This window comes from Heteronotia binoei, chromosome 9 (genome assembly GCF_032191835.1).
Source record: "Heteronotia binoei isolate CCM8104 ecotype False Entrance Well chromosome 9, APGP_CSIRO_Hbin_v1, whole genome shotgun sequence".
Taxonomy (NCBI): Eukaryota; Metazoa; Chordata; class Lepidosauria; order Squamata; family Gekkonidae; genus Heteronotia; species Heteronotia binoei.
In genome coordinates, this window is record NC_083231.1 from 62,967,584 (window position 1) to 62,989,571 (window position 21,988).

Below are 21,988 nucleotides of genomic sequence, written 5' to 3' on the forward strand. Positions count from 1 at the left end.
CACATTTATTGGTTCATGCTCATCCTTAGAAAGTACCTTCAGACAACATGGGATAGAGAAGATATCTCACAATACGTGAACTTGTGGACATTCAATGAAATTGCTGAGCATTCGGGTTAGAACTGATAAAAGGAAGTCCTTCTTCACCCAAAGGGTGATTAATACATGGAATTCACCACAGGAGGTGGTGGCGACTGCAAGCAAAGAAAGTTTCAAGAGGGGATTGGATAAGCATATGCAGCAGAGGTCCATCAGTGGCTATTAGCCACAGCCTATTGTTGGAACTCTCAGTCTGGGGCAGTGATGCTCTGTATTCTTGGTGCTTGGGGGAGGGGTGACCACAGTAGGAGGATCCTGGCCCCACTGGTGGACCTCCTGATGGTGCCTGGATTTTTTTGGCCACTGTGTAACACGGAGTGTTGGACTGGATGGGCCATTGGCCTGATCCAACATGGCTTCTCTTATGTTCTTATTTCACCATACAAAGTCACTATTTACAACAATTTTTTGCAATTTTACAATTTTGCAGTCTGTTATGTCTCTGTACCTGCCTTGAATTTTTATGGGAAAGGCAGACAAGCAATGAAGTGAATATAATAAAATTGTAACCTCATTTATAGCTTTTGTCATGGTAGTTATTTCTCTGTCAGGCTCTGCATATGTGTGTTAGTCTGAAGAACTCTGATATTTTCAGGTTGGCAAAAAAGAAAAAGAAAAAAGGATGGACTGGACCAAAGGACTAGGGTTGCTAAGTCCAGTTCAAGAAATATCTGGGGACTTTGGGGGTGGAGCCAGGAGACTTTGGGGGTGGAGCCAAGATCAAGGCTGTGACAAGCATAATTGAACTCCAAAGGGAGTTCTGGCCATCACATTTAAAGGGACGGCACACCTTTTCAATTCCTTCCTTCCATAGGAAATAATGAAGGATAGGGGCACCTTCTTTTGGGGCTCATAGAATTGGACCCCCTGGTCCAAACTTTTTGGAGCTTAAGGGGTATTTTGGGGAGAGGCACTAGATGCTATACTGAAAATTTGGTGCCTCTACCCCAAAAACCAGCCCCCCCCCCAGAACCCCGGATACCCGCAGATCAATTCTCCATGATTTTCTATGGGAATAAATCTCCATAGTGAATAATAGAGTTCCCAGCAGACATTTCCCTCCCCTCCCCCCATTTTCTGACGACCCTGAAGCAGGGGGAGGGTCTCCAAACCGGGGGATCCCCTGCCCCCACCTGGGGATTGGCAACCCTACAAAGGACATAGAAATATTCCAGTGTCATATTTAGTTTTACGGCATGTTCAGTATATGCTGTGATATAATCTAATACATGGGGCATAGATAAAATATAATCAGTGCTGAACTACCAACAAGCTAAGAAGTGGATGTAAATCTATTGTGAGTAAATATATTGCACATCTTGAACATTATTCTGCTTGTAGTTTCTGTTTGTTCTTAATTATAGTCAAACTCAGAGTTCATTTTGAAAGATGCCTAGGTAGTGTTTTCTTTACTACAACCAATTTCTACTGGTAGCAAGATGCAGATCTACTGTGAAGCTGATAAGACACTATGATATACGTTGAGGTAAAGACTAAAGAGGAAGTACAATCAAAGAGTGGATTCAAACATTATATAAGCAGGCCTACCCAAACCTCTAACAGCTTGCATGAATGGTTGCCCTATGAGGGGTCATGGAAGACATATGAAAAACATATACTGCACTAACACCCTTTAATAGGAAAAGCAAAAATCTTTATAAATAGCAAGAGAATACTGGATCTTCTTTGGGTAACCATGTCAGCTGAACAGTGCCATTTTAGTGTTCATAATAAAACACAATACTTACATTCTATAGATCATCCCCATCTGCCATCTCACAAATTTGGATTCAGCTCTCAGTCCTTTTAATCAGAAGAAATCATTAAATGCTCCGTGAATCATGTTTCAGAAAAATCTTGCCTCATAATTTAAGCTCTTTTCCCTCATGTTAGGTGTAACCATGTAAAATCTACTAGAAATGTGGCCCTATTCAATTAACATGGTATATTAAGGACTTCAAAAGAATTCACATCATAAAAACTAGAGAAATACAGTCAGTCAGTCTAAATGAAGAACAGAAAATTACTCTCTGCTGTTATTACTGACAATATCTCAATTGTTATTAATTACTTCTAGTTACATTTCTTACTATATAAGTTGCTTGAATGGACCATTTTCTAATTCACACACACATACACAAACAAGGACAAATATTTAACTATTTTTGTATCATAATAGGTTTACACCTGCTATGTAAGCGTTATTTTAAAAAAACCTCCTGAAGATTAGATGCACATGAAAGTAATCAAGTTTGCAAACTTGTTGCTAATTCTACTTTGTCCGTATTGTATTCTATATTTCTTGCTTTTGAGGTCCTTCCTGCTTCAGGAATCTCATTATATGCCTTCTTGACACTGTTATGAGTTTTGTTTTTTTTCTTCTAGTTTATAAAATTGTTTTATAAAAATTTCAAATCTTTTTAAAAATTCTGTACATTTTTTTTCTCCAAATGTTTCACATTTTTGGCATGTGGATGTTCTATTGCTCTGCAAAAATGAAAAATAAAACACATTAGCATTTTTAAATAACATAAAATAGTAGAGAGAGAGAACAAGGAGAAATGCAATGTGCCATTTGGACCAGGTGTATCATTCCCATCAACAGAGACTCTTGCTAAAATTACTTAAGAATATGGGGGGCAGGGAAACCATTTTAAAATTCTATCAATAGTTTTCAGGGTCCTCACTCAAGAAAACAGTTTATGATATATTACGGGTTAAATTGAATGAGATATTGGGATATCAATAAACAGCGTTTTAAAAATGTAATGGAAGCAGGGAAGGGTTGAGGGATTTAAAATTTTATGAAACCAAGTTCCCCACATTATAACTGGCCCTAAAATGAAAGATGACAAAAAACAGACATCTTTCTTTTCCTTTTAGAACTCATTATGGTGTGAGGATGTGTACTGTAGGTTTTTATTTACAAAACCACATAGCAGAAGAGATTAAAACACTTCTCTCTTGCTGTGGTCCCAGTCTAAATCAGCTCTATTCAGGGATGATTAGCAGCATTTGTAAAATGTAGGGAACTCTCAGTGTACTGTCTAGTTTTGTTAAAACCATGCACCTAAATATATTATAGAGTAAAACACTGTTGTTGTTAACAGGTCTATAAACAGTCAATGTTCAGTATGTTCTACTGGGTAAATCATTTCTGCATTGGGATCGCTGAAAGGAAGGTATGATATTTTGAGCCTGACAGCTGCAGAGACCCGGGCCGATTCTGCATTGATGTTTAAGCCAGCTTTTCTGTGGACTGAAGCTGGCTTATATAAATCCGGAGTATCCTCGAACAATCCACACTGTCTGGGTGTGATGATCCTGAGGGCTGTATTGATTCACTTATCCACAAGGTGGCGGCATTGCTCTCATTGCTTTTGGACCACAGATCCTTATGGATCCACGTGATTTCTGCTTTATTGGTTGCAGCCACCATGCTGTGTCATGATTCCAAAGATGCAGAAAGGCTTAGGGAAGTCGTACACCCTTGTTCTACATGCTGTACTCTTGGCTCACCAGGTCATGCTAAGCCAGTATGTTGTAGTGGTTGGAATATTACATTAGGATCTAGTAAACCTAGGTTCAAATCCTGACTGCCATGGAAGCTTGCTGTGTGACCTCAGGACAGTCATGCACTCTCTGCCTAACCCACCTTGCAGGGTTTTTGTGAGCATAAAAGTGGAGGACAGGAGAATGATGTCAGCCCCTTTGCTTTCATTGGGGAGAAAAGTGATACATGCACGAAGCCAGCAAACAAAGGTAGTTTTGGAGACTAATGGAATGAGATGCAAAAGGAGAACCCATCCTCGAGTCCTCCCATATACATGTGGAATGTGGGGTGTGGCTGGGCCTTTTCCCTCATCAAATATGACTGAGGACAGAAGTGTTGCCATACATATGTGATATGTGTCTTGATGGGACACCTTGAGAATGAAACAGGGTCAGTGGCAAAGGGTTGACTTTTTTCCATACATCACTTATCTGCTTAGAATTAAAACTTATTGAGTCTTCTTTTAATTACAATAAAAACATAGTGATTTTGCATAATCTGTGGTTTTCCCATGAGAGAGCAAGCTGTGCACTCCGCCTTCTATGCTTGAGGGCAAAAGAGCTTCATAGGTCGGTTTCTGAAATGAGACTAGGAATTTCAAGGCCTGCTCTGTTGTGTGATATTCTGATGAATCCATCTCTCTCCCATTAGCCGAACCAGGATTGGATGATGTTACCGAATGACCATACTTTTCCTTACAGATATTCAGACTGGAGTACAGCTACCTATTCTTTGATTTGGTGCTTTTAGTGTATAGAAATGACAGCTGCTCTTGCGTGAGCTCTCTGGATGTAAGTGGGGGCAGAATATAAGGATCATGCTACAGTTTTACATAAAAGCAGTTTTGTGGACTGCTGGCCTATTTATAGTTCCGGGTTTTATTTTCGAAGTCTCAAACAACTGCAGGATTTTTTTTCTGAACCTAGTTGCATATTCATTATAGCATGGGGGAGACTTATCTTTGCAGCACTATGTATGAAACTAATCTAGGGGGCTTCGTGGACCACACGCTGAACATGAGTCAGCTGTGTGATGTGGCGGCCCAAAAGGCAAACACAATTTTGGGCTGTATCACCAAAAACCAAGTGTCCACATCATGTTCAGTGATTGTGTCATTTTACTCTGCTGTGGTTAGGAGCCTCCTAGACTGCTGCGTTTAGTTTGGGGCACCACAGGTTAATGAAACATGCCCAGAGGATATGCCCAGAGGGATATGGAGACGAAGTCCTATGAGGAAAGGTTGAAGGAGCTGGGGATGTTTAGCCTGGAGAGGAGGCGGCTGAGAGGTGATATGATCACCATCCTCAATACTAGAAGGGCTGTCATATAGCGGATGGTGTGGAATGGTTTTTTGTGGCCACAGCAGGTGGGATCAGAACCAATGGGTTGATATTAAATTAAAAGAGTTTCCGGCTCAACATTAGGAAGAACTTCCTGACCGTTAGAGCGGTTCCTCAGTGGAACAGGCTTCCTCGGGAGGTGGTGGGATCTCCTTCCCTGGAGGTTTTTAAACAGAGGCTAAATGGGCATCTGACAGCAATGAAGATCCTGTGAATTTTGGGGGAGGTGTTTGTGAGTTTCCTGCATTGTGCAGGGAGTTGGACTAGATGACCCTGGATGTCCCTTCCAACTCTATGATTCTATACAATTTTATGATTTTAGTGTAGAACAGGGGTGGCCAACGGTAGCTCTCCAGAAGTTTTTTGCCTATAACTCCCATCAGCCCCAGCCATCAGCCATGCTGGCTGGGGCTGAAGGGAGTTGTAGGCAAAAAACATCTGGAGAGCTACCGTTGGCCACCCCTGGTGTAGAATGTCAGTTTGGGGACACCGCTAAACCAGGAATAAAGGTCTACTGTGAAATTGTTTTCCAAGACTCCTATCTTCTCATAAGAAGAACCATGAGGATCTGTGCCTCAAAAACATGTTTTGGATCCATGGTGCTGCCACGAAGCCATGGATCCGTTATATCTGTGGGGAAAGCTCTTTCCATGGACGCAACATGAGATTGGATGGTGAGCTTGGGATGATCCAATGAAGATATCATGAGGATCCATGAGGATATGTGCTTCAAAGCCATGTTTTCGCTCCATGATGTTGCCACGATGCCCAGGATCCATGATTTCTGTGGTGCAAATTCTGCCCATGGACGTAATAAGTGACTGGATGGAGGGCTTGGGGGGATCCGAAGCAGAAATCATGTGGATCCATGAGGATCCATGGTCCAAAATCAAGTTTTTGGTCCCCGGCACTGCCATGAAGCCGTGGATCCATGATTTCTGTGGTGCAAACTCTTCCCATAGACAGGATATGTGATTGGCTGGTAATCTTGGAGTGGCCCAAAGCAAAAAACATGAGGATCCATGAGGATCCGTGGTTTGGAAACATTTTTTTTCAGTGCTATGGTGCCACAAATTCGTGGAGGCATGATTTTTCTGGTGCTGCCTATAGTCTAAGAGAGGATCTACAACATGATGGTGGTTTGATTTCATTTCACCATAAAAATCATATGAATTCATGAGGATTCATGCTTTGCAACTCAGTTTTTGCACTGCTGAGGCGCCACGAATTCGTGGAGGCATGATTTCTGTGGTCCTGCCTATAGTCTAAGACAGGATGTATAGAATTAAAGTGGTTTGATTTCATTTCAATGTAGAAATCATATGAATTCATGAAGATCCATGTAGATCCGACTTTTACCCAGACCCTTCAGGGACACTGCATGATGAACAAATATGTCAGTCACCTTCACATCGGTCGTGCTGAAGAAAGTAGCCTTTGGCCCAGTACTATTAGCTTAGCTGTTCAAACCTTAAATTAGGAGGTGCACCCAGGTTAATACTTGGCCCTTAAATAAAACATATATCTAGCTTACTGAGATCGACTGTGGGCTTTTGTGAGCAAGAGGGGGGATGATTAGCATTTCTTCCTGATGGAGGAGGAGCACGAGTGCTGAGCATTTGCAATACTTTAGCCAGCTCTATTTGGGCTAGTCTTTAGGCACTCCATACAAGCTCAGAGGCTATACCACTGTAAAATTCATAGAGCTGAGGCAATGAATATTTTCTGATTTTATAAGTGGCAGAGAAAGATGAGCTTGGGAGTTTCAAAGATTTACATTCAGCCAATTTGAAAGTTGAAATGGTCATTTCCTAACCATTTGCCCTGAATGTTTTGAATTAACAAAACCTTTTTCAACCTCTTTTTCTCAGGTTCTTGATTCTGCCATTTTAAAGGGTTAAAATAAAGATATTACATCAAACTCCCTTCACCCTGCAGAAAAAACTGAAGGCTGGAAACCTTGCTGGGATTCCAGGGGATCTCCAGCTCTTGGCTGGAGAACTGCCCTTGTCTAATGTTATTTCTCTTTTTTTGTATTTACTTGAGGGAAAAGATGCCTCTGTTACCTGTTAACCTTACAAAACAAGGTTTCTGCATTCAGGTTTTAAAGTTAGATTTCCCTTGGGGGGAGGGGAGGCTCACAGACAAAGCCTGCTCATGTGGGAATGCCATTCTCTGAAGTTCCCCAGAATTATGGCTTTCAAGTTCCCCAAATGGGATGAGCTAAGGACAGAACATTTCTGGGGGAAAGGACTGGGGCTTCCTCATGTGGGAGTGCTTGAGCTAGTACTTGCTAAAAGGAATGCCTTATGCCATGAGTGTGGAACTCTGCATAGGCTCAGAGACCATTCTTCCTTCATGATTCTTGGGTAGCAGAACTGAGAAACGGATTGCCTTCTCAATTTCATTTCAAGCGCACAGACTGCCTAAACCTTTGTCCCTCGGATGGTGCCAGAAGAAAAAAATGCATCTTCATATGAAAGCCAAGTAGCTTTTTTGTGTAGACCTGTCGCCTAGGTGTCAATTTGGCCATCCATTGATATGTTTAACAGCTCTCACAGCAGGAGTTTTCCTCTTCTTTTGTTACCTGGTAGTCCGATCAGATAACATAGGACGTCACATAGGACCGACCAATGAGGATTGCTGCAGGAAGCGCCACCTGCTGGTGGTAATGAAGAAAAGCTACAGAAAGAATAAAACCCACTAAAAGTCCGCTGGAAAACAGCTCTTGGAAAGTAAGCAGCAACACCGAGGCTAATGCAGCTTCACTCCTGTTCCAGGATTTCAAATGTAGATCGTACCGAAAAAGCAGGAGCTAGACAGGAGTGAGGCCAGTTTTCAGTGTGGATTGAACCATCTGAGAGGGTAGTATTACTGGCTCTTTTGCCCAGTGCAGAATCGGCCCCGGTTTCAACAGGCAGAGGGAAAGTATCATAAAGAGAAAGGAGTATGCAGCAGCCATGGAGAAGAGGGGGAGCCCTCCTTAAAGCAACCGAAGCCAAGCAGCTGATCCTCAGAAGGCATGTAGAACTCTGACAGGAATATCTAATGCAGTTCTTATTTTTTGTGTAAGCAGGTTAAGCAAGTTTATAATAAGGCACAAAATTCTGAAAAGTTTGAAAAGCCTGAATTTTCAATTTGCCTTTCTGGCAGCGTCCCATAAATTCTATGACAGCCACAGCCATTGTCTCTAGATAAACATACCCCAAGGCCATAATTGCTTTGTTAGGATAGTTTAATCTGCAGTGGGTTCAGAATCTATTGATTCTGTGGACCAAATTGTGAGTTATGTTGTTACACTGGGTCACCCAAAAGGTCATCTTATGAAATATATATTTGGAAGAGATGTTTATCATTAATGTATTAATACTGACAGAATACACTGCAGTGTTATAAAAATCCAGTTGTACCTTTTAGACAATTTTTAAAAAATATTTACAGAGCATGAACTTTAGAAAGTGATTATCTGCAACATCAGATGCTAGCCTGGTGAAACTAAAGGTTGCAAGCTAGGGAAATCAGAGATGAGAATAGTATTGTTTTTGTACCCTGACTTTCCGATATAGTAAGTGTTCTTTCAAAGTTGTTACAAAAAACATTCCACAAACTACATTCCCTGCACAGTTCCACTAGCAGCTGATACAGTAGGCAATAACCAAGGAAAGCTCTCCAAATGAAAAAGGTACAACTGGATTTATGTACTGTTATAAATAACAGCCAAACCTTCACTTTCACACTTTAATAAAGGGATACTTTTACTTTTCCTATTCTTTTGTTATTCTTTTATTTCAGAAAGTAGCTATCAACCACAAGTATTAAAATTCTGTCCTCACCACAGTAGCACTGGTCCTGGACAAAAGTCAGAAGTTGCTATCCAGATAAAAATTATAGCTGGAAATAACACAAATAGTCATCTTTCCTGAGCTAGAAGATGGTGGTGTTTGACTGATCAGTAAAAGGCATGACCTCTGATGATACACCCTGTGGTGACCAATTGTAGTTGTTTCATACATTCAATATATTAATTTCAATTATCATGTGAACAACAACTGATATGAAGCTTTACTATGTTTCTATGTTTGAACATGCATGTCACATTACTAAGATTATGCAGGTTGGATCTAGACAAAAATTTCCACTCATTTATCCGTGGGACAGAATGTTGCTGTCTCCTCACTCCACTGCAGACCACGAATCTGCCCAAAATGCTGTTCCTCAGGAACACATGAAAGGCAAGCTGGGGGTCTGCAGCAGGAGGAGGGAGCTGGTGGACATAACCCTACCCCTTTCACTAGTAGAAAATTTAGCCTAGATCCAAAGTTCTACTTGTAAAGAGAGATGTGAAATGCCAATTGTAGCAAAATAAGATGTAACTTCCCTAAAGGTAGTGAGTTAATGAATCAACCAAATCCAGAATTAAGATCACATCATGCCAATATCAACTTGGAATAATGTTGGGTGAAACAGAATAAACATATACAATGTAATCCTAAACAGAGTTACAGTTGTCCAAACACATTTTATTTCAACAGTTTTAAAAGGGCACAATTCCACTTAAGACTGCAGTAACAGACATGCACTGGAAACATATACTCTAGCATGTCTGGCATATAAAGATGTTAAGACAATAGAGAAAAAACTCACAGTATTCATTAATGGTGTACTTTTGAAAGTAAATGACCAAAAAAAATGAAGAAATAATGTCAATAAGACTATATAATTTTCATACTAGTGTTTTTTAGCAAAAAGGAAGGAGGAAATGATTCATAATGGGGAAAAGGAGTCTTAAATTCTAAGTAAAGAGAGTGGTATTTAGGGCCGATCCATCCATTAGGCAGCCACCTAAGGGTGCACCCCTGGGGAGTGGCGAATTGGGCGCCCCCCTCCTGGGAGGCAGGCAGGGAGAAAAAGTCAGCAACTGCAGAAGGAAGAGCTGCTGCCCTTCCCACTTGCTAATAAGGGCTCCACAGGTCAGCTGACTGGCAGGCCCTTCCAGCATCCTCCCACACGTTTCAAATTGTGCAGGACGCAGAAGAAGCAGATGTGAGGCATGTGTCTGGATTGCAGCGCCCACTGCCTGGTTGTGCCACACCACACCAAGATGGGAACTCCAGCAGCGGTGGCTGATCAGGCAGCGAGAATACCTGGTTGTCTGGGGGGAGGGCAGGGGACCTGCCTTGCCCAGGGGGGCGGGGGTGCCTTGCCTGGGGCAGTGGGCATGGCTGCCCACCCTAGTGCCATCCTGGTGGTATGAGTAAAAAGGCACTCCTTTACTCCATTAAATCCGTTTTCCCACTTTTGCAAACTAGTGAAGCACATGGAAAAATAAGTATTTACTTGCCCCTTTAAATAATTTTATTGTTTCTTAGAGGAGAGACAGAGATCCTTATAGGGAAAGATGTTAATCAAAGTTTCTTGGCCTCTAGAGGTGTGAACGAAGCATGGGCACAAACTTGGAAAATGGTTCATGTTTGTTCGTGGTTCGTTTGATTTCCCAAACTGGTTCATGATTCGTTTAGTTCGGGAGTTGTAGAACAGCCCCCTCATGAGACATTAAACTCACTGGGAGTCAGCAGGCTCACCTTCACCTGCCCTTCAAATTTGGCAAAGATAGCATTTGGAATGTCCAAGTTATAGCCGCACAAAGCAGGTGACCCCCAGGAAAGCCCAGCTTCAGCTCTCTCATGACATTTAACTATTTTTTCATGCTGCAAACTGAAAGCAGCTGAGTCAGGGATCCCATAGAGCAGAATGGGAACTCCATGTTTGGCTCCCAGAGGTGCCAATCAAGCTATGGACAACTACTAGGGGCTCCTGGAAGTCTACCCCCCGGTGTTGCCATGGAATTGATTGAATCAGCACCAGGCTGTTTGGAAAAACTAACAGCAAAAATAAAACAAACACACAGCCCCACAAAAAAACCCGGTTCATTTTCTGGTTTGAGTATAGTGTGACCAAACGATCCAGTTCTAAATGAAACCATGGTTCATTTTTCAGTTCATGCCCATCCCTAATGTGTACACAACTGAATACTGTGCAACATGCATTTTCACTTATATGTCACTTACCTGATTTTCAACTTGCAAATGTTTGCGGACATTTTTCAGCACTTTAAGCACAGTATTGGTGAATGTCTTATCACTTGCGTACTTAGATTCATACCAAATTACTTCCATTTCGAGGATAAAGCAATTCATCACTGATGCTTTACATTCACTCTAGGGAAAAAATGTCAGTGGCCTTACAATAGGAAAACAGGAAGGTTAGGCTTGAACATTACATTCCTTTCTCATGCTTATGATTAGTCTTGGTTTCTCATGGATTAGTTTCTCATGCTCATTTAGTCTTGGTTGCAAAGCTCTGGCTATAGTAAGTTCCGCCTTTTCAGTCATTACATTTGTCCAGTTATCTGGATCCCATGGGAGAAATACAAAGAAAGCATCTTTAAGACCAACAAGTGCTAATGTTTTAAGCATGTTTCAGTTTTTTTAAAAAAAATATCTTTAATCGTGTTTGTCTGTGTCCTTTAAAAAGTTTATATCTCTGCTACCTTGTCTTAAATAGATACACACATGGCCCTGCTCAACATAGCTCAGCCCAACAAGGTCTCATTTATGTCAGATTCGGCCCTTATAACAAATTATAACAAATTAGTTGGAAACCCCTGGTGTAGATAAACTTGTACTGTTAGATTTAGATCTCAAAAAGGATTTGAAATGCAATGTTGAATGAGGTATGATTGGGACAACAGACCCCCATTTTATTTTCAAGACAACTAAAATGTTCCTATTCTCCAGTCATTAGGCACCTTTGCAGAGGTCTCACATGAAACTTAAATCAGAAATTAAATACCACAGGACACAATTTCTCAACTACAGGGTTTTAAGCCTTTCCCTCTTGGTTAGGGGGTCACAGGAAATCTTAAAATAGCTCCAGCAGGTAGGGATCTAGGAAGGTGAAAGGTCTAATTTTCAAGGCAGTTGGAGCAGGCCCTACAGTGTAACAGTTTCATTGATGGGAGAGAAGTGGGAGGAAACTATACACTAGTTATGCTTTAATGCACTGTAGAGGCAGAAATTAAATGGCTATGTATTGCATCCAATAAACTGGGCTATAGTTTACATCATAGTAAATGTGTTAATATTTAATAATTCACACCCAGCATATCTACAGCTTATATTCATATTTGTTCAAAAGACTGATTGAACTAAAGGCTGTAAGTGTAACAGAATATATTTTGTATACAATTTTTTAAAAGCACTTACATGATCAGTCATTTCTGCAGTATACAAAGAGGCATCGATCTAAAATGCAAAATAATTGGTTATGTAAACAACCATTCCAGAACTGAGTGATAATACTTCATTTCTCCCCCACCCCGCTAGGTCATTGTTCAAAGGGGCCAAATTAGGAATCACTTGAAAAATGAATTTAGCACGTTTTGAGAATGCTTTAACATTTGACAGGTGTGGTATAGCAGTTATTGATATTAATATGAAATTTTTAATTTGGAGGAGACCAAAGCTAAGCAGTTTTTCAACATATCTATCCTGCAATGTGCACTGACTCTTTTCAATACTGAATTATGTTTTTAAACAAAGTGATTATGTTCTTTCACTTTAGTAGGAGCAAATTTTAAAGGATTAAAATAAGATTTTAAAGATTCATAAAAATGACTTTCTGATCAACTGAGTATCCTACTACTAGGAAGATGTCTGTCTTATGTAGTCTTGGTTGCAAAGCTCTGGCTATAGTAAGTTCCGCCTTTTCAGTCATTACATTTTACCTAGGGTTGCCAGGTCCTATTCAATGTGTAAATAATGACATCATCACATTGGGGGCATTGCATGGTGACACTCCAGTTTGAGGGCAAAACTCTATGGAAAAATTGCCCTCAAACCACAGACCCCATAGCCAAAGGGTCACCATGTAACATCATCAATGTGATAATGTCATTTCTGTGCAACATCACATTGGGGATGCCCCACGTGAAGTGGCTGTTTGGGGGAGAAGTTTCCCCCAGTGGTGGGAAGGAGCACAGGAAAGCAGAGAATCCTCCACCTGGATCTTGGGGCTGGGAACCCTAATTTTACCACACATACTGTGAGCATATGCTACATGAGATCCTCCTGATATGGATGATACCATTTTGTTGGAAATAGGTGATCTGCAGATTTTCAGTTTCAGTACAGCTGAACCAGAACTCTAGGTTGCCCATTTTGATAAAATGCAATCACATATATCGGGAAGATCACATGTAGCATGGTCTCACATTATGCATGATTGCTGGCTCTCAGTACATGTGACCATAATGACTGGAAAAGGGTATATTTATTTCCAAGGGATTGCCCATCTTCTTTATTCAATATAATGAAATCATGCTATCACCTGATTTTTATTTTGGTGGCAGTATTTACATTCTAAAAGAAGATTGTAAAATACTGCTTATTTTGGAAGGGATTTGGATTTCAAAGTGAATTATTTGCTTGCTGTCTTTTTCACTGAATGGCCATTATGTGGCCATAATGGATGTTGTTGCTATAGAATCAGAAAATTCAAAATTAAATTCCAGTAAAATTGGGAAGCTTAAATGTCTTCTGATTTTTTTCCCTGTTGGCAGAAAATTATTTATCAGTGTTCAACACGGCTTTGATCTTTTTAACCCAGCAGGAATGGGGCATTGCAGGAGAGAGAGAGAGAGAGAGAGACCTCTGCTGGGTAAAACAGAGTAACAAGTTTTACTACAGGCATTACCATTCAAAGATATTGCTGCTATAAGGACTTCTTAACACAACATAGGCTTTTAACTAATGGCGGGTTTTTAAAACAATCATGTTGTCATTTCAAATAATTATAAAAATAAGATTCATCTTTCTTTTTGTTCTTTTATTATAGAGGTCTTGGCACAAAGAATTTCCATTTCCCTCCCTTGTTACCACTTTTTATTTCTGTTTCAAACACTCTATCAGTTCACATTTTCCTACCTAACCATTACTATTTTGATATCTTACCTCAGAACAGGTTTTAATTTTTTTCAGGTCCGCAAGCGCAGCACTCAAAAAAACATCATGTTTGGTCTGTACTTGTAGTAGATATGAGCTTAGTTGAAACAAAATAATAAAAATATATTAGAATATATTTGCACAAAAACCAATACAGAACTGAGCACACCGTACACATGCCATCTAGGGCTTGTTATGGAACCATATTGTAACTATAAAATGTTTCACTCATAGGCAGTACTTTACTGGTCATAACAATTTTTATAAGTGTCTGCATTTGTTCTTTTTCAGTATAATTATCACCACTACTAGTCCATATTTATTTATTTACTTCATTTATACCCCATCTTTGTCCCAGTGGGGACCCAAGCAGCTTACATCATTCTCCTTTCCACCATTTTATGGATATCTAACATAAGCTAATTTACATTTATGCAATCCAAGCATATCTACTCAAAAGTAAGCCCCATTTTATTCAGTATAGCTTTCAGAAAAGTGTTTTTAGGATAGCACTCAGAGATGAATCCCATTGAATTCATTGTACTCAGAGATGAATCCCATTGAATTCATTGGGATTTTCTCACATGTAAGTATGCTTATGTTCTTTTTCTTATATATTTCAGCATCATATATTCTTTAATGTTTAAAAGAGTGTTGCCAACCTCCTGGTGGGATGGAGTTCTCCCAGAATTACAACTGATTTTCAAGACTACCAAGACTACTCTTGGAGAAAATGGCAGCTTCAAAGATGTATCATAGATTCTAGGTGAGATCTGTCTCGAAATTCATTCCTCCTGAGGCTCTGCCCCCAAATTTCTAGGAATTTCCCAGGCTGGAGTTAGCAACCCTAAATTAGGCAGTGCCAAGAGTAGGTGCGCAGCTCATTGGCCATGCCATATCCCATTTCCAGGTATGCTTGAAGTTCAGTTAACTGTGCTGAAGATCATATTTGCACATCCCTCATAAAGCTCATGAAAGCTCATACCCTGCCACAAAACTAGGCTAAAACAATAAAATGAATTTTAATGGGGATGTATAAAGTTCTGCATTTAGGTAGGAAAAATCCAATGCATAATTATAGGCTTGTCTTGGCAGTAGTTTGTGTGAAAAGGATCTAGGGGTCTTAGTAGACCATACGTGAACATGAGTCATCAGTGTGATGCGGTGACTAAAAAGGCAAATGTGATTTTTGTCTGTATTAAGAAGTATAGTGTCCAGATCACATGCAGTGATGGCATTGCTTTACTCTGCTCTGGTTAGACCTCACCTAGACTATTGTGTTCAGTTTTGGCCACCACAGTTTAAGAAGAATAGCTGAACAAGCTGGAACATGCCCAGAGGAGGGCAACGAAGATGTTTAGGGGTCTGAAGATCACGTCCTATGAGGAAAGGTTGAAGGAACTGAGTATGTTCAGCCTGGAGAGGAGGCGGCTGAGAGGTGATATGATCACCATCTTCAAGTACTGGTGGGCTATCTTCTAGAGGATGGTGCAGAATTGTTTTCTATTGCCTCAGAAAGTCAGATTACAATTAAATCAAAAGAGTTTCCAGCTAGACATTAGGAAGAACTTCCTGACAGTTAAAACAGTTCCTCAGGAGGAGGTATTTGTGAATTTCCTGCATTGTGAAGCAGGTTGGATTAGATAACCCTGGAGGTCTCATCCAACTCTATAATTCTGTGATTCTACAAATTTTGTTAGTCTTTATAATGCTACTGTACTCTCACTCTTTTCTACTGCTCTAGACAGACTAACATGGCTACCCTTCTAGATCTACCTCATAAAGTGGGTGTGCCTTCTTTCTAAGCTGTGCACTCATGCTGCATTATATAGCACCTCAGAATAACCCACCCACCCTTCCTCCCTCCCTCCTTCCACCCTTCCTTCCTTTTCTGAATAAGGGAGCAATGACTCGTGAAAGCTCATACTATACCACAAATGTTGTTTAGTCTTTAAGGTGTTACTAGACTCTGAGTTTTTTCTACAGCTACAGGCTACCTCCCATCTTTCATTGGTGATGATGGATGGACACAACTGCTATCTCATATGTGTGCATTGTTCTATGTTAGGGTTGCCAGGTTAGGGTCAGCAGGTCCCTGGTGAGGGGATATGGATGGCATTCCAGGGGTAGGTGGGGACATCACGTATGGACACTCTCATATTTGGGCAAAAGTATATGAGTTTTTTCACCCTCAAACCATAGAGGAGTTTCCCCAGCCAGCCAGCTGGCTCACAGCAGAGAGGAACCCTCAAAACCAGGGGAATCCCCTGTTGGGGGCTGGCAACCCTGTTCTGTGTGTGTGTGTTTTAAGATACTTGTTGTTAGATAATTTTTATATCTACAGAGGCCACACACTCCCCCAACTTTACAATGTTAATGAAAGAGTGTCCATTCAATCAAATAGTTTTAAAAGGCATGAACAGGCTACCCTGGCTCAATCCGTACAGCTATTTTCTGTCATTTTATGAGTATTCCTGACATGCAATTCTAAACAGAGTTACACTTTTCTAAACCCAATGGGATTAGAAGAGTGTCTAGGATTCCACTGCTGCAATCCTGCACCAGAATTCATCGTCAGCCACATTTTTAATCAGGAATAATGTCAGTATGACCAAATTCTGAAGCAAAGCTCCCTACTCCCCATTCAATAGTGCGCATGAGAATTAAATATAAATATATATTGTATGCTACAATACTGTAGATGCTATATGGAACAGCTCACAATGTTCCTAAAACTCAATTCTTTGAAATGGATATGGTAATCTATTTTAGAACACAAGTGCTTTAAATTTCTCTGGTACTACACAAGTAAATAACGAGACAGTTTATACTATTAGAAAATATAATTACCAAATAATGAAGATGGTAACTGTGGGCTTGTTATTTAAAGAGGAAGAAAGTAAATAACTGTTCATAATTATATATACTTGCTACTGAAGATGAACATTCTCCAGTGTGTTTTCTGAAAGACACAATCCAAAAGAATTATTGAAACAGATAGATTATACAGTGCAATATTGATCTCTTATTCATTAAGAAAGTCATATAATAGGCAATAATCTATAATTACGTTGCGTATAAAATGCAGTCCACTTACTGAAATGTAATAGAAATATAAAAACTGAAGCTGATACTGTGAATTTAGGGGGAGGTATTTGTGAATTTCCAGCATTGTGCAGGGGGTTGAACTAGATGACCCTGGGGGTCCCTTCCAACTCTATGATTCTCTGATTCTATGAATTTTATAAAGTCATGAGCACTCAAATAATCCAAAGGCTGGATCTAATTACTCCCTTCTGTTAAAGCTTCTTTCAACAGAGAAAGAGTTTCTTGCACTGAAGGAACTCTTTCTCCAGTAGAGAAAGTCTTAGCAGAAAAAAAGTCATTAGATTCAGTTTAGCAGATGGAAGTCATTGGAACCATTATGCTTAATTCTCATCTTGCAAAGTTTCGCAGTGCTAAATTCTTCCATGCTATCATTTACATGAATATATGACCAAGGGTTGGAGGAGGATATTATATGAAACAGGCATGCTAAGTGGCAGCCGCCTTTGTGATTTCACAGGTATGGAATCTGTCTGTCTGCAAATAGACCTTGATGGCATGTCTGCAAACAGGACACTGTGGAACAAACCAGTGCTCCACTTATCTTTTGTGTGTGTGTCTATTCATGGGTGTGTTATATAATAATAATAGCCACAATGTGGCAACCAGGGCTTTTTTTTCTGGGGGAACACAGCAAACAGGAGTTCTAGAACCTCTTTGTGGAAACAAAATTCTAAAAAAAAAAAAAAAAGTTTAAAAAATCATGAAGGGCACCCATGTTTTTTTCTCCTTCATTTCCCTCTTGAGAGTTCTAACACCTCTTTTTCCAGGAAAAAAAGCCCTGGTGGCAACTAAATATTTTTAATGCTTGGTGTTTGATTTTTTTTCTTTCTTTCCAGGCACAACCCTGATAGTGTATCACTCTGAAAATCACTACGTACCAAAGGAAAATCAAATACAGCACCCTGGATCCCTTCGATAGTTTCCTACTTTCAGGTATAAAGTTAATCATCACAATTATGTGAATGTGCACATCTTCTAGGTCAGAGGTCCCTGACTTCATTGAGCCTGCAGCCACCTTTGCAATTCTGACACAGCATAGTGGACACGGACACAAAATGGCTGCCACAAAATAGATGCTGCACCTTACCTTTAGTCACATAGTGAATATCGTTGTACTATAGCGACAGCTTCTATCAAAGTGACATTTTAAAAATCTGCACAGCCAATCTAATCTCCAGTGTCAAATCAAAACTTTTGCTGTGCAAAAGACCCACCTGGCCCTGTCCACTTTCTAGAAAACACCTGGAGGGCACCAGGAAAGGTGTTCATGAGTGCCATGGAACCCACAGGCACAACATTGTGGACCCATGCTCTAGGTTATTTGTGAATTTAAAGGCATTTACAAGAAGAGATTGAGACCGTCATGTCCCAAGATTCCCATGAGAACTAAGGTACACAGCCCTTCTTTTAGTAAAGGATTTCATACATGTCTCCATAACTAGATCCTAACTACCCAATAAGCTAAACAGAGAGTTCCTGTTAACTGTAAACTGTCTCAAAGGTTTTTGTAAGATGCGAACATTAGGCCTTCACAGACCTTCAAAAATATACAGTTAACATGGGGAAAACACAGCATGCATTTTATGCAGAGCCTGTATTTGTGCAACCTATGTGTATTCGTAAGGTTCCCATCCATATATTTGGGGACCATGTGTAAAGACAGTTTACCTACTGAGTCTTATCAATGTGTGGAGACACTATTATCTTGCTTCCCCAATATGCATTGGCTACATGAGTTTTGCAACGGCCTGAAGAGAAATTCAGGGTTTTACAAACCCAAGGGTTAACATAAACAACATGGCAACCGGTTCTTGGATCATTTTATTTGCTTTTGATTTGTTCCTGGAAGATTTGTTCCCAATTGTGCCTGACAAAAAATTCATGCTTCATAATTTGAATGCCACTCTTACAGTCTGTGAATGAATGAGTACAAAGTGATCATCTGTGTTAAGTCAACCACCATATAGAATGCATTCATAATTATATTTCAATTGCTAAGCACACAGAAGTATTAACAATAGCAACTAGTGTCATTTTTTAAAATAGCAAAGATTATTGCTTATGTGCACAAGTACATTAGTTGTGTGTTTGCACACATGCTTGTAATAACACTCAAGCAGTAGTTACTTATATGTCAAGCAAAGATTGTGATCTTGACAACTTTTGGTAATATTCTTAAGGGTTTAAACTAGTATCAATAATTTTAGACACTGATTTTCGTGAATAACATGATGTTATTCAATAGTTAGAGAACTCTGCCAGTTTTACACAATAATAGCTTTGGATAGTATACACAAAGCACAGTGAAATATATTCCCCTGCTCTGTCCATTCCCAACAGCATCACCTAGAGGATGTCTTAAGATTCAGATCTTTATTTTATTTACTTTTCCCACTTTTTTTTTCCACCAAGGAAGAGTGATTTCATACTGTATGAACTAATGAGAATTATCCTACAATGAATGGAAAACCTAATGAAAGCAACATTTCCCCTGAAGGAGAGTCTTCCAGTACTGAGCCTTTAAATATTGAATTTTTAAATCAAAATTTCATGGATCACAGGTTGGAATAAAACCAGAAGGTAGGCATGTACTAAGGTCTAGTAATATTATCTTGATATTAATGAATAAAGCATTCCTATGCCAAACCAAGTGATGGTATAACAAGGTCTTCTTTGCCCCCCCCCACCCAAAAATATTACATTTACTTGCTTTGCTCTTATTACGTTATTTTAAAGGGAATAAAGGCTCAGTTGAAAAGATCAGTATGCCTAGACACGTCGCAAGATGCACTCACCAGCAAACTGACCAGTAAATCACCAGTAATTACACTTGTGCATTGGAGTTAGTTTGGTTTCTTTTTTTTTTGTTAGGATGCTTCCTGTCTGCTTGCCTCCTCAGAGGCAAGATTTTTCCTCTGTTTTTCTGTCTCTTTCTGACTGAGGCTGTTGATGAGCACTGAATCTACTCTGAATCCGCCTGCTAGAGATCTGTGTCATTCGAAATGCATCCACATTTAAAAATTTGCTCCTCACCTTTTGTAAAGTTTTACATCTATATTTGCAAAAGAAGGAAGAAAGCCTGAAGGCCTTCGCCCCTCCCAGAGGCTGGAGGTTCAATTCAGCTGTCTCTTGAGATTGCCTGCTCATAGGTCTGGGGGGGGGGGGGTTGAAACCCCAGTCAAAGTGCTGCTGTCGCACACATACTCTCAACCTCTCAAAAATGGGCTTGATGGAGAGCGCTGCTGATGCACCATCCAGAGTGGCAGGAAGGGGGTGCCCTGTAGGCAAGGTGGCACCCCAGGCTGCCGCTTACCTTGTATACTCCCATGCACCAGCCATAGATCCTGCTGTTCCAGGCAAGGACCCCTGTGTCAGGCCCAGAGGCAAGAACAAGACAAGTAAAGTTCAAGATCTTTATTCCAGCATCATAGGCAGATACAGGCGTTGTTGGAACTGGCTCACCTGCCAGTTCCCTGTGCTTATAACCCCTCGCCCTAACTGTTACAATTCAAGCCAAGCGTGCCAAGCTAAAGCAGGGAATTTGCTCAAGTTCACTATTATTCAGTCATCACCTCAGGTGCTCATTATCACCCCTTGGTTACATCTCCTCCAGCTCTTTGTCCTTGGTAGCATAGCAAATAGCCAGTTCCCAGACATACCATCCTCCCTTCCGATAAGCAGCGGGGATGCTTCAAAGCCAGCATAGCATACCACAAGTGTTAGCATTATATGGTTACACACTGAGTATATATGGCAAGAGGAACAAAGATAGGGTGACTCTTGACATTCTGCCTCCCCTAAGACCCCTTCCCCCCGTGTTTGTTAGGATATTTGTTGTAAAAGTCTTTAATTAGAGCTTTACAGTTTGTGTCTTTAGACTTGACCCATTCTGATTGACTAAGTGGGAAATGAGTCCATTTGATGAGATAATAGAGTTCACCATGCTTGATCTTGGCATCAAGGATTTCCTGCACCTCATGATGAATCTGACCACGAACCAGAGTCGGGGGTGGTGGTTCCGTCTGGGGGTGCTATGACAAAGGCCCAGGATCTTTTTTCAGGTAGCTGGCGTGGAAACAAGGGTGCACATGTTTAAGGCTTTTTGGCAATTCCAGTTCTACAGTCACCTTATTTGTAATCCATTTGATCAGGAAAGGCCCCAAATACTTTAGCCCTAACTTTTTGCAATTCTGGACATTGAGTAAATGCTTGGTTGGAATATACACCTTGTCTCCCACCGCTAAGTCCCAAAGTTTAGAGTGTTTTTTATCGTATTGGGTTTTGTACACTTCCTGCACCCTCTGGAGTTCCTGCTGAATATTTACCCATCCCTCTGCTACTCCTTTTCACCATTCCGTAAAGTCTATTGGGGCTGACGGGGGGGGGCGAGTTCAGGAAATGGTTTGGCCTCATACTCATACACCACTTGAAATGGGCTGACTTTGGTGGCACTGTGCATGCTGTTGTGATAAACGTATTCAGCAAAGGGTAAAAGGGGCACCCAATTGTCCTGCTGGAAGGATGTGTAACAGCGGAGGAATTGTTCCAGCACCGCGTTGGTCCATTCCATTTGTCTGCGGGTGGTAGGCGGAACTGAGCCCCTGCTCCATCCCTGTCATCTCACACAGGTGCAACCAGAACTTAGCAACAAATTGTGGTCCACGGTTGGAAATTACCTTACTGGGGAAAGCATGTAGCTGAAAGACGTGCTGGATAAACAACTGGGCTCGCTGCTTGGCGGTGGGTAGCTGCTTACAAGGTATGAAATGCGCCTGCTTGGAAAAGGTTCCATCACCACCCAGATCACTGTTTTCCTCATGGAGGAGGGTAGATCAGTTATAAAGTCCATAGAAATACACTCCCAAGGGCATGAGGCAAGGGGTAGG

General features: G+C 40.6%; 1 protein-coding gene across 2 annotated transcripts in view; it reads right to left on the reverse strand.

The window, feature by feature from the left end:
* Positions 1-1,715: 1,715 nt before the first annotated feature.
* The window catches only part of IL15 (interleukin 15), a 90,108-nt gene continuing 69,835 nt past the window's right edge, over positions 1,716-21,988 (reverse strand). For both annotated transcript variants that reach the window (XM_060247325.1, XM_060247326.1), the window contains exons 2-6: positions 16,845-16,956; positions 14,004-14,091; positions 12,258-12,296; positions 11,061-11,210; positions 1,716-2,586 (exon numbers count right to left, since the gene is read on the reverse strand). In XM_060247325.1, coding sequence (XP_060103308.1) covers positions 2,458-2,586; positions 11,061-11,210; positions 12,258-12,296; positions 14,004-14,091; positions 16,845-16,909 — 471 coding nt within the window. In that variant the 5' untranslated portion in view covers positions 16,910-16,956 and the 3' untranslated portion in view covers positions 1,716-2,457. The remainder of the gene's footprint in view (positions 2,587-11,060; positions 11,211-12,257; positions 12,297-14,003; positions 14,092-16,844; positions 16,957-21,988) is intronic.